This window comes from Ixodes scapularis, unplaced genomic scaffold (genome assembly GCF_016920785.2).
Source record: "Ixodes scapularis isolate PalLabHiFi unplaced genomic scaffold, ASM1692078v2 PGA_scaffold1__304_contigs__length_218370807, whole genome shotgun sequence".
Lineage (NCBI taxonomy): Eukaryota > Metazoa > Arthropoda > Arachnida > Ixodida > Ixodidae > Ixodes > Ixodes scapularis.
The window spans coordinates 102,794,928-102,808,016 of NW_024609846.1; the positions used below are offsets into that span (position 1 = coordinate 102,794,928).

At 49.5% G+C, this 13,089-nt stretch overlaps 2 protein-coding genes across 2 annotated transcripts in view; one reads left to right on the forward strand and one right to left on the reverse strand.

Moving 5' to 3' along the window:
• LOC8031327 (5'-3' exoribonuclease 1) overlaps positions 1–1,344 on the reverse strand; it is an 82,184-nt gene extending 80,840 nt beyond the window's left edge. The window contains exon 1 of the mRNA XM_029974041.4: positions 1,142–1,344. Coding sequence (XP_029829901.2) covers positions 1,142–1,216 — 75 coding nt within the window. The 5' untranslated portion in view covers positions 1,217–1,344. The remainder of the gene's footprint in view (positions 1–1,141) is intronic.
• Positions 1,345–1,490: 146 nt separating this feature from the next.
• LOC8031326 (signal peptidase complex subunit 1) lies at positions 1,491–6,664 on the forward strand. The gene is made up of 4 exons (XM_002405145.5): positions 1,491–1,686; positions 2,429–2,488; positions 3,559–3,645; positions 6,482–6,664. The coding sequence occupies exons 1-4, from the start codon at positions 1,645–1,647 to the stop codon at positions 6,587–6,589; spliced, it is 297 nt and encodes a 98-aa protein (XP_002405189.3). The 5' UTR covers positions 1,491–1,644; the 3' UTR covers positions 6,590–6,664.
• The last annotated feature ends 6,425 nt before the right edge of the window (positions 6,665–13,089 follow it).

A 13,089-nucleotide genomic window follows, 5' to 3' on the forward strand; every position in this document is an offset into this window, starting at 1 on the left:
GTGACGTCAAGATACCGAGTTTCCTCCTCTCTTCGCTTCGCTCCCTCAGGGCCGCGAGGCGGAGAAGACGCGAGGCCGTTCCCTCTCCTTCTCGGAGAAACATGACGACATCATCTCTGTCAAATGCGCCTCCTTTTCTTGAAAAATTTGGACATCCGTTCGAGATATCGCTGTATGAGTGATGTTCGGGTGTTTGTAGCATCCCGTTGCACGCTTTTACCGTGCGTTTTGTGGAATCAAAATTTCGGTTCAGCATCCCTTTAAGGAAGCCTCCGAATTATAGTTCTTCCATTTTTGGGCTTAGCACCTCCAGACCCCTGAAACATTGGCTGTCATTCAACAGTTCTCCAAGTCCCTCTTCAAATCACATTGACAGATTTATATAAAAAAAACTGTTTTTAGGAAGCGTTTGCAGAAATTTGGCAAAGGCTACCCGAATTCCCTAAGAAAACATGGGAATATTGTGTCAGACATGATGCACTGGTAACTTCGAGATTAGGATGTTTGTCAACTTGGTATTATGCTCAAAATTCAAATACGAAACTTTGAGAAAAAAAAAAAAAAAACTTGCGTTACGGCTCTACGCTTTTTTTTATATATTTAGCGTGAATCAGTTTCAGAATTGATCGGTCCGAAAACTTAAGTTGATGTCGTTGCACGCATTGCTAAGATGATAACGAACTCTGCACACTCGACATCTGGATGGTGATGACTCATGAGCGCTGCACGCGCATATCTGTCGCATCGTGCAATCGGTAGACAAACAATGTTTTGTTGTGGTTCTTTTCACGCACAAGGCAACGTACTAGAAAAATTAACTAGCACAACAATCAACAAGACATCGTTATGTTGGTTACACGCTGTGAGGGGGGCGAGGAAAGAACACAGCTTGAGCTTTCACAAACAAACAAGAATGTGCTGTGCGTGCGGCAAAAATAGCCCGAAGTGCATTCGAAGCGATCGTTACATCTTTGCTGCGTCCTTGTAGAAAGACCGGGTTTGTTTAGCCATTCAACCAAACTGACATCTGTTCCGGTCAGTTTCAACAGCGATTGATCGAAGCATTCCCCAAACGAACGCCCGAGTGTTTTTCGCGCGGAATGACACTTGGCGGATACAGCCTGTCCAATGTCGACGTTACCTGATATTCTTTGACAACGGTGCTCAGACAGGGATAGCGTTCGCTGATCCATCTGTAGAACTTCGGAACCCCCATTTTCGGGAGCCACGGTATCTAATTTGAGGAGATTAACACATCCAATTGAAGAAAAATAAAAGCGAAAGATGCCTCGAAGTAGCAATTTTTACTCCAATGATGGGAATGGAGGCGAATAGAGTTGCTGCGAACCTATTTTGACTTGCTAATAACATCATATTATTTTAATAAAGCATAAAATATTTTCTAGTTTAACTTAAGAATTATTAGACAGCTTAACGCCTAAAAATAAACTTTAAGTTTGTGCGATTTTTTTTAAGCATTGACAATTGACTGCGAGTCTTGAGACTATTGCAGCTGTTGTCCGCTCGGAGCGCATGGGTCGCAAATCGTTAAAATTGTAAACGTGTTGTATGGTCGTAGGGATCGTTCGCTGTATTTCATCTGATCGGTTGTTACGAAGCATTTGGACCACGAATTAAACGACAATGATTGAAATACCTTTCCTGAAGTCGCTTCCAACGCATATGGTAAGCCGCCAATACGACGAAACGGCTGTATTTTCTGATATTCCGGTGTTCCGATCGCTTTACCAGCTCAACTGTGCATACTGACATAGCATTTGGTATTTCCCTACTTTTCATGAACAGTTTATGTTTGTATTGATGAACTTGTATAGTTTATTTGTACTATCAATAAAACTCTCTGAACCCGGAGATCGTAACGCAGTGGCCGTCGGCATATTATGGCTTGTCAGATACACGTCACGTAACTTCGCTAGTGCGTGGAGTATGTTGCGGCTTTGGATTCTACCCTATTGAATTAGGATTGCCACTGTCCGAATTTGCAGTGAAATTAACAAGTTCACTACTTTTCCGAATGTCCAGTGGGCATGGCCGTTCTCTGCCGTTCCTTCTCTCGAGACACGGTTGAACAGCGAATAGTCAAAGCCACGAAACGCAAAATATGTTGCCGAAGCGTATACAGAGCTGCTTAAACTGCATAAGCATTTGTTAGAATTGGGCTAGAATTATGCTTGGTGGCAGCTCTTAACGCGCATATTTTGCAACTTGGAAGGGACTCGCACTTTTGTTTCTTGCATAACCTCTGTAGTTGCTATTGGGGGGCAAACCTTGTCGAACAATGTGACCAACCCTTTTTGGTGGTATCGCATGATTTAAGTACCGTATGCGCCAGTTTTCGAGATCTCTGAAGGGTCAGTCGCCCTGGATGTTCTTCAAATCGTAACAACTTGTCTGTGTGCTTTTTCAGGACTTCGAAGGCCAGAAAAGGGCCGAGAAAATATTTCAGACAGTCATAGTGATCTTCGCGGTATGTCCTCATTGTCTCTTTTTTTGTAAATGAATATGTAACTGCAAATTTTCCGTTCTCCACACCATGAATGGTGGAATACGGCTCTGCGATAAAACTGCATGACATATGAGTACACACACGCCCATAATTTCTTTGAACACAAACCCCTATGTAAATGTGCGATAAAAATGGTATAATTGTTTTCAACCCATGACTAGTCATGGTCTGTAAGAACGCTTGAAGTAGATGTAGAATGGGCTGCAAAAATGCAGATGCATTTCCAAAAGATAAAAGAAAGGAAGGCTGCGAGATTTTGTACACAGTACACTCCGCCCAGCTGCATTATGTTTCTGCAATGGTGATGGTCTTGTGAATATTGGGGAGGAGGACAGACCGTGACGCCCCAAGCGGTTAACTTTACAACTACATGGATGGGGACAACAAATACAATGACTCAGCGCTCGGCCGACATAACCGAATGCGGCGTCAGCGTTCGGCTGGAGTTAGTGTTCTCCGGTGAGGGGGAGGAGGGGTTCTTTTGTTTCCATTACGGCCTGCATGAACAATGCAGCATGCACGGCCCCAGCTCAGCATAAGAACCGAAGTGGGTCAAGCTCGCATTTCTGAGGATAGATCCGGCACTTAACATCGCTTCGTCGATTGTTAGTATTTTTTACATTAAACGGTGCCCCGCGCTCTATTGTAGAAGATGACATGAATATGCCCATAAGGCCTGTCAGCATGTGGACAGGCCTTGTGTTGAGTAAACGCCGAGCGTGGGAAAAACAAACGGGTCAGAGCGCCCCCTATAGTTCGATCTCCTGCCCAATAGTGTAGGTGCAGATTCAGGCGAGCTATACAAACATGTTTGTAAGAGCAAGATGCCACAGTTTATTGCAGATTTGTGCAAATTAAAGACCACATCTTGATGCCTCCTTTGAACAATAATTTGGGCGAGAAGAATTGCTTTCAAAGATATGTCTTTGAACTGAGACAGTAATCAATTGACTCATTTTAGATAAGGTCCCTTCGTTGTAGTTAGCATTTACAAAAAGTTCCCGCCACTGACCTTGCTCCTATTTCATCAGGTACTTGGTCTGGCATGGGGATATGCCGTACAGCAGTTTTCCTACACAGTATTAACACTCGGAGCTGGTTTCGTCCTTTCCTGCCTGGTAAGCCAAATCTTTACATTGATGTGGTTTCTTAAATGTTCATGCTCATAGCATACTTTTTGTGTGTGCTGGGTTCAGAGCAACCATTGCTGTAATTAGAATCACTCAAAAACCAAAAGTCTTCTCTATCATCTAGGAAGGCCAAATCAATCAGTTTTTATCAAGTGATGTTTGGTTGTATTACCTCATAGGTGCTTCCATTTCGTTGTGTAGAGCTTCAGAAGCATGGCTGGTGACCAACCAAAGAGCGTAGACTTAAAGGGACCATGAAGTGATCTTTTTACTTTTGCCAAATAACTTTTACATGATACCTTCAATGTTCACTGAACGCCAAACAGGCATCTGTTTTCGTTTTGGTTTATTAACTTCTACATTAAAAATTACTGAAACATCAAGTTTTTCTTCCTCAACTCATCGCAAAACAAGCTGCGGCGTAATTTTGACAGTCGTGACGTCCTCTGTCACCGGAACCGGAAGTTCTCTCGGCAGTAGGAGAATGGGAACGTTAGCGGCTAGCTGGCGGTGTGCTGGTAGGTTTTACCTCAGGGTTTTACTGCAGTGATGGCGCCGATGTCACCGACGTAATTTCTGCATCGGCGCCTCTCATCACCGTGATAGCCATGGACACATCGCAACTGAGCGAAATTCAATTAGATGTGTTGCACTGCAGCGACAGCATGGGTCTGGTCCCATACGGCAGCACAGCAGGTTGTCAGCACAACAGCCGCTTCTCCGTTGCCGTCGCCATTTCCACGGTATCTCTAAAAAGAAGGGGACACACTGTCACTTATTGGCGTAGCAGAAAATGCACAGAGCTTTTTATGGGCTCAGGCTTTATTAAACATTTTAGTGAAAAACCCGAGACTGAGGTATTGACAGACGACGACAAGGAGAAGAAGGAGAAACGTTCTCCTTCTCTTCCTTGTCGTCGTCTGTCAATAGCTGTCTCGGGTTTTTCACTAAAATGTTTGATATACACCAGCTCACTTGCGCCCTTACATACTGCTCATTAAAGGTTTATTAACTTTTATTTTGTCAGGATAGGCTCGCAGGGCAGAGTGGATGAGCGTTTCTGCTGTCTTGAGGGTGCCTCCACAACATTGCCACACAAGTAGATGGATCTTCCCTTCTAGGATGTGCTGGGTTATCATCGCGACATGCAATGAGAATTCAGTGGAAGAGCGCTTTACGCAAAACGATAAGCTTCCACCACGCCGACCACGAATATGATCACCACCGACTTTCCAGCAGAGAGCAGGAATTGCGAAACGGCACAGGCGCAGTCGTACCTTTCTCTTGCTTCAAGTACCACAAGATAGATGGTGCATACCTCTGAGCATTATAAAATTCGGCAATCCCGTCACATTGCTAATTATTCAACAAAATGTGGATCAGAGTATTCTTTAACAAAACTTTTAAGAAACATTCGGCGGCAATATATTGTTTGTAATTGCTGTGCTAGTGAGGTTGGCTCCGATCCAGAAGGCGATGTGAATTTGGCTGACATGCTGTGGCACTGCAGATGCATCGCAGTGAAAAGGCAGAGAGCTTTCAAAGGAAAGAAGGCATGAAAGCTTTATAGCAAGTTTTATAGCAAAGTTTTTTTTTGGGGGGGGGGCTCTTTTATTGTGTTTTGGTTTTCTTTTCACGCCTTTTACGACATGTGGTGGATGAAATTCTATTTCAGAATCGTTTCATGGTCCCTTTAAGAAACGGAGCAACTGGAAACCATAAAAAAGCATTTGCAGTTTAATGGTGGATTGTGCTGCCCTGTGCTGATTGGTCGAAAGTGCACATGCGCTGCGTTGTCGCGGGGCGAGGAGGAAAGCGGCTTATAAAACATGTGACCTCGATGAAGTAGTTGGTAACACTGAAATCTAAGCACACTAGTGACGGGCATGTTTTTAAATTACGTACTTCAACACCAGATAAAACAAAAATGCCCACGATTGGCATTTCATGGTACATTGGTACATCCTTGTTCCATCATGGAACACGTATGTACCAGCTTATGTTGTCAGTACAGCGGCTCGCAAATATTCGAACCGGTATTGGGTTAGCACGGCTCGGCCAATGTGGCTGTAACCCTTTTTATAAAACACTACCTATTTGGCAACGAGGTCTTTCTGTGGTGCCCTCTAAAGGTGTCCGTCCACTGCTTCACCACCGGAACTACATTTACTAACAAGTTTCACGGCGTGTGTCAGAAGCATGTCGGAGGTTTGCAGTCATAGAGTTCTTAAGCCAACGTTGACAGTCTGACGTTACTCATATTTTCATCGAGAACGGAAGAATTCACTCCACTCGGGACGTTGCACTGAGCATTTGCCCAATCGTGAAAGACCAACCACAACGACGCTTTTTGTCTGCACGTCGCCAATTGCAGGTGGATCATCAAGTTTGGTTGTGGTTTCACCTATGGTAGTTGTTTACGTGTGCGCTGTGCGAAACGGTTTGTTTCAAACAAGATGTTTTGCAGAGCCTAGAGCCACTGAAGAAGCTATGCTTCAGAAGAACATTTCAGCCATCTTGGTGCTTAAAATCATTGTTGCCAGTTATCTGAAGTTGCAGGAAACGGTTGTCAGTCCTTCAAATAGATTGTCCGGGGCAGTGCAAAACAACATTGCCTGAGCTTCCCAACACCATATCTAAAGCTCAGGACGTCAGATTATTGAATGTCAACGATTGCCAATTGTGCCCGCTTATTTGGCTGTTTTAGCTGCGCCTCTGATAGCACTGCAGGCAAGTTGAGCAAAGAGGATAGCCGGCCGCGAGTATTGCAGCAGCTCGGCCTTCTCCACTCGCAGTAACCAAAACTCATTGAACAATGTCGCAGCTGACACTTCCACCGTGGCCAGTTTACCGTAGGCACCCACTTCCATGGCAGAAGGTACGGGACGATGTCGGCACCTCCTCAAAGGCTGGCAAGAAGAAAGCCAAGTAATATTCCGCACGAAAGGGTACCCTGTGCCACTTTTATACAACTCATTTGGGATCAATAAAACTATGCTACCATAGATTTTCAATTGTTCGTTGCTCGTTACTTTGCCATAGTTACCAACAGGATGAGAACATTGTGGGTCTCTTGGATGCCCAGCCTCCTGCACTCGTGCATTGCCTCGTCACATATTGGCAGCATGTGCACACTCCAAGCTCACGAGACGTCCAAGTGTTATTGGAGGTGTTTGCGCTGGAGGCAGGACAGCTGAAATATCTCTCTGCGGTTCTCATCCTGTCCATGTCTATAGAAAGAAAGCATCTTGTGAAATTTAGTGGTGTTGGGTAAATGCACCCACTTTCTACGGTACATAAATAAAACCTTTAAGTAATGCGACACAGTTGGCATGAACATATTGTCACGAATGGCAGTCATGAGGCGGTGAATAACTGAAGAAGCAAAACGTTTAATGGGACGAACTTGTGCCTAAAACAAAATAGAGCAAGGCTAGTGTCGCAAGCGTCAATGTCGGCGAAACAGCAGGATCGAACGCTGGGGCGAGGCTGACTCCGGCTCCTCACTCAGAGCCCCTTATGTACACGCGTTGGCTTCTGAAACAATCGGCATAGGAGGTTCGGCGCATAGAACATTCGGACCTCGAACAAGCCACAGGGTTCTCGAATTTAGCAGAACATTAAACTGAAAGAATAAGTAAAAGACTCTTAACTCCCAGGAATCGAGCCCTCGGCCTCCGCAAGAAAGTCGAGCGCAGTTGCCACGCGCTCGCTCCCCGACGCGCGTGGCAATATCATCACTGTTTTTACATGTCACTCGAGGTGTAGTGCTACGTTAGATATGTGACCGCTTAAAGGGACATTGACAGGGTATTTATGCTCGCCGAGGTTTTTAGTTGTACATGACATCAGAGCCCAGAACAGAATTTGCGGCTCGAAATTAGGTTTCCTTCCGCCCGAAAACTGCCGATCGAGAGTTGGCCAATTTGAGTCGCGCTCACTCTCTTCTCGGTCATTATGGGCCGTTTTTAATCACCATATTTAATCAAAGTCGTGGGTGATTGAAGGCGTACACTCAATATTAAAAATAGAAAAAAATGTGAAACCCATTTTTGTGGCTTCTAGAAAGCTGCAAATATGTTGATAGAGACAAATTGTGAGCCTAAGCTTCCACCCCGTGAAGAGGGAAGTCCAGCGAAGCTGGCGCTCTGGTAGAGACAATGACGTTTTATTATAGCGCGGCTACGCCAACCACGTCGCAGGCTCTAGTGCGCTGCACAGGTGGCCGCCGACGAGCGCACGGCATTGCGCAATGTCACGGGGGAGAGACGTTTTATTATAGCGCGGCTACGCCAATCACGTCGCAGGCTCTAGTGCGCTGCACAGGTGGCCGCCGAAGAGTGCACGGCATTGCGCAATGTCACGGGGGAGAGGCGTTTTATTATAGCGCGGCTACGCCAATCACGTCGCAGGCTCTAGTGCGCTGCACAGGTGGCCGCCGAAGAGCGCGCGGCATTGCGCAATGTCACGGGGGAGAGACGTTTTATTATAGCGCGGCTACGCCAATCACGTCGCAGGCTCTAGTGCGCTGCACAGGTGGCCGCCGAAGAGCGCGCGGCATTGCGCAATGTCACGGGGGAGAGACGTTTTATTATAGCGCGGCTACGCCAATCACGTCGCAGGCTCTAGTGCGCTGCACAGGTGGCCGCCGAAGAGCGCGCGGCATTGCGCAATGTCACGGGGGAGAGACGTTTTATTATAGCGCGGCTACGCCAATCACGTCGCAGGCTCTAGTGCGCTGCACAGGTGGCCGCCGAAGAGCGCGCGGCATTGCGCAATGTCACGGGGGAGAGACGTTTTATTATAGCGCGGCTACGCCAATCACGTCGCAGGCTCTAGTGCGCTGCACAGGTGGCCGCCGAAGTGCGCACGGCATTGCGCAATGTCACGGGGGAGAGACGTTTTATTATAGCGCGGCTACGCCAATCACGTCGCAGGCTCTAGTGCGCTGCACAGGTGGCCGCCGAAGAGCGCGCGGCATTGCGCAATGTCACGGGGGAGAGACGTTTTATTATAGCGCGGCTACGCCAATCACGTCGCAGGCTCTAGTGCGCTGCACAGGTGGCCGCCGAAGAGCGCGCGGCATTGCGCAATGTCACGGGGGAGAGACGTTTTATTATAGCGCGGCTACGCCAATCACGTCGCAGGCTCTAGTGCGCTGCACAGGTGGCCGCCGAAGAGCGCGCGGCATTGCGCAATGTCACGGGGGAGAGACGTTTTATTATAGCGCGGCTACGCCAATCACGTCGCAGGCTCTAGTGCGCTGCACAGGTGGCCGCCGAAGAGCGCGCGGCATTGCGCAATGTCACGGGGGAGAGACGTTTTATTATAGCGCGGCTACGCCAATCACGTCGCAGGCTCTAGTGCGCTGCACAGGTGGCCGCCGAAGAGCGCGCGGCATTGCGCAATGTCACGGGGGAGAGACGTTTTATTATAGCGCGGCTACGCCAATCACGTCGCAGGCTCTAGTGCGCTGCACAGGTGGCCGCCGAAGAGCGCGCGGCATTGCGCAATGTCACGGGGGAGAGACGTTTTATTATAGCGCGGCTACGCCAATCACGTCGCAGGCTCTAGTGCGCTGCACAGGTGGCCGCCGAAGAGCGCGCGGCATTGCGCAATGTCACGGGGGAGAGACGTTTTATTATAGCGCGGCTACGCCAATCACGTCGCAGGCTCTAGTGCGCTGCACAGGTGGCCGCCGAAGTGCGCACGGCATTGCGCAATGTCACGGGGGAGAGACGTTTTATTATAGCGCGGCTACGCCAATCACGTCGCAGGCTCTAGTGCGCTGCACAGGTGGCCGCCGAAGAGCGCGCGGCATTGCGCAATGTCATGGGGGAGAGACGTTTTATTATGGCGCGGCTACGCCAATCACGTCGCAGGCTCTAGTGCGCTGCACAGGTGGCCGCCGAAGAGCGCACGGTATTGCGCAATGTCACGGGGGAGAGACGTTTTATTATAGCGCGGCTACGCCAATCACGTCGCAGGCTCTAGTGCGCTGCACAGGTGGCCGCCGAAGAGCGCGCGGCATTGCGCAATGTCACGGGGGAGAGACGTTTTATTATAGCGCGGCTACGCCAATCACGTCGCAGGCTCTAGTGCGCTGCACAGGTGACCGCCGAAGAGCGCACGGCATTGCGCAATGTCACGGGAAAGAGACGTTTTATTATAGCGCGGCTACGCCAATCACGTCGCAGGCTCTAGTGCGCTGCACAGGTGGCCGCCGAAAAGCGCGCGGCATTGCGCAATGTCACGGGGGAGAGACGTTTTATTATAACGCGGCTACGCCAATCACGTCGCAGGCTCTAGTGCGCTGCACAGGTGGCCGCCGAAGAGCGCACGGCATTGCGCAATGTCACGGGGGAGAGACGTTTTATTATAGCGCGGCTACGCCAATCACGTCGCAGGCTCTAGTGCGCTGCACAGGTGGCCGCCGAAGAGCGCGCGGCATTGCGCAATGTCACGGGGGAGAGACGTTTTATTATAGCGCGGCTACGCCAATCACGTCGCAGGCTCTAGTGCGCTGCACAGGTGGCCGCCGAAGAGCGCACGGCATTGCGCAATGTCACGGGAAAGAGACGTTTTATTATAACGCGGCTACGCCAATCACGTCGCAGGCTCTAGTGCGCTGCACAGGTGGCCGCCGAAGAGCGCACGGCATTGCGCAATGTCACGGGAAAGAGACGTTTTATTATAGCGCGGCTACGCCAATCACGTCGCAGGCTCTAGTACGCTGCACAGGTGGCCGCCGAAGAGCGCACGGCATTGCGCAATGTCACGGGGGAGAGACGTTTTATTATAGCGCGGCTACGCCAATCACGTCGCAGGCTCTAGTGCGCTGCACAGGTGGCCGCCGAAGAGCGCGCGGCATTGCGCAATGTCACGGGGGAGAGACGTTTTATTATAGCGCGGCTACGCCAATCACGTCGCAGGCTCTAGTGCGCTGCACAGGTGGCCGCCGAAGAGCGCACGGCATTGCGCAATGTCACGGGAAAGAGACGTTTTATTATAACGCGGCTACGCCAATCACGTCGCAGGCTCTAGTGCGCTGTACAGGTGGCCGCCGAAGAGCGCACGGCATTGCGCAATGTCACGGGGGAGAGACGTTTTATTATAGCGCGGCTACGCCAATCACGTCGCAGGCTCTAGTGCGCTGCACAGGTGGCCGCCGAAGAGCGCGCGGCATTGCGCAATGTCACGGGGGAGAGACGTTTTATTATAGCGCGGCTACGCCAATCACGTCGCAGGCTCTAGTGCGCTGCACAGGTGGCCGCCGAAGAGCGCACGGCATTGCGCAATGTCACGGGGGAGAGACGTTTTATTATAACGCGGCTACGCCAATCACGTCGCAGGCTCTAGTGCGCTGCACAGGTGGCCGCCGAAGAGCGCACGGCATTGCGCAATGTCACGGGAAAGAGACGTTTTATTATAGCGCGGCTACGCCAATCACGTCGCAGGCTCTAGTGCGCTGCACAGGTGGCCGCCGAAGAGCGCGCGGCATTGCGCAATGTCACGGGGGAGAGACGTTTTATTATAGCGCGGCTACGCCAATCACGTCGCAGGCTCTAGTGCGCTGCACAGGTGGCCGCCGAAGAGCGCGCGGCATTGCGCAATGTCACGGGGCAGGGAGACGCCGCACATGGTGAGAAGAGATCTACACGACTAGGGAAAGAGATGGCGGCGGGGGGGAGGAGTACAAAGTGGGGCATACATCGTTGCTTTTGAAAATTGTTGGTCTACGTCGGTCCGTCGTCGGAGACGACCCGCCAGAAACTAGCCATAGACAGCTTCGCTCTAAAAAAATGTTTCACAGAGAAGCGGAAGCATCCTGTGCGCTCACTGCGTAATTTTCAACATGGCGTCATATCGCGTAACGTGGGGCTCGCGGGCTGGAGGGCGATGTAGGCGGACGACGGGAGTGGGACCTCTACTTCAGAACTGTCGTTCGCGGTACCGGCGAATTTGTCTTCCTTCTAAAAAGAGCACGCACGAAGACGCCACCAAGTCGTCGCCCCTTCTCGTCGCTCAAGACGTCGCTCGGGCAGTTGTCCCCTATTGTATTTTTTTTGTCAAAACAACTATATTAAAGGAGCGATGAAACAATTTTTGCACTTTGCGCGAATACCGCTTAAAACGGATCCCTAACGTTAATAACCTATAAAACACGCGTTCGTTTTTCACCCCACGCAATAGAAGTCCCAGAAAAAAATTAAAGAAAAACGAGCTGCGTTCACCCCCTCAACTCGCGGCCAGAACAAGCGGCCACGTGATCTGGAGCCGATTATATGCCGCCAGTGTTCATCATAGTCACGCGCTGGGGTTGGCAAAGGGCAGGACACGCGCTGAGTTCCAGACATTGTTATGGCTCGGCTGTTGTCGTCGTTGCAGCGATTGGACACGGGTCACTACCCGAATGCTTCTCGAGCTAGTAATTATCACGAGCCCAAGTCGAGTGCCCACGCAATGCTCGGGTCCAATCTATGAACCGCATTCAAATATCGTCACTTGGGTGTACTGCGATCCCCACGTTACGTCATCAAATTTTGAAAAGGAGAGATTGAATGAAAATGATCGCTTTTGTCCTTGAAATTACACCGCAACAAAGGAGTTTCTTGGCCAGTGGCGTCGCGTGTGAGTGTCCTTGAGTCCCAGGTGTGCCAGTAAGCTCGTGTCAAGTGAAAAACATTCCAATTAAATATCGTTGCACAGCTCCTTTAAACTCGGAGGAAATGTGTCCGCTTCACACGCAGCAGACCCAGGTTCAATCCAGAGCGTGAGAAGACTTTTTTTATTTTTTTTTTGTGATATTTACTTTTTTTTTACAATTATTATTGAAAAAAAAAAATGCCGTGGACAAAAAGTCACTGATCTAAATAGTATGGGACTCCGTTTTTGACACCTGCGAACTCAATGTAGTCACTTTCCACAAAACGCAAGGAGCATATAAATCGGGTAGCGTCCACTTTCCGAGGTGCCCGTAACTGTTCTGCTAGAATTGCAGCTAGCCATTGGTCCCGATCCCGTTGATCTTTCAGAAACTTGTGCAGACTCTGCCGCACAATGCCACTTTTGGATACAGAACCTGTGAGGCAGCTCTCCACGCAATATCTTGGGGGCATCCTTTCGGAGCCGATCACGGGCATTCACCACGGGCACTAACTACTCAGTTACAACTCTTCAATGTACAAAACAACATCTTGAAGTGCAGAACAGCGAGCGCAACAAACACAACTGCAAAGAAATCGCACGGCAAACGGTACCCGCAATGCTGTAACGTCGTCTGCTGCAAAAAAAAAAAAAAAAAAAATAGTAATGATAATAATAAAAAATAAAAGGAGGAAAAAAAACGCGTTTGGGTGGAACCACGTGACTTGCGGCACACTCTCCTACCTCCGCGCGTAGGTTTTGGTTTCGAGCAGTTGCGTTTCTTGG

Excerpts from the sequence above, each read along its gene's own strand:
- LOC8031326 (XM_002405145.5), top strand. The coding sequence starts at position 1,645 with ATGATTGAAATACCTTTCCTGAAGTCGCTTCCAACGCATATG. Across the intron at positions 1,687-2,428 it reads AGTCGCTTCCAACGCATATG|GACTTCGAAGGCCAGAAAAG; the intron begins GTAAGCCGCCAA and ends GTGCTTTTTCAG. Across the intron at positions 3,646-6,481 it reads GTTTCGTCCTTTCCTGCCTG|CTGACACTTCCACCGTGGCC; the intron begins GTAAGCCAAATC and ends ACAATGTCGCAG.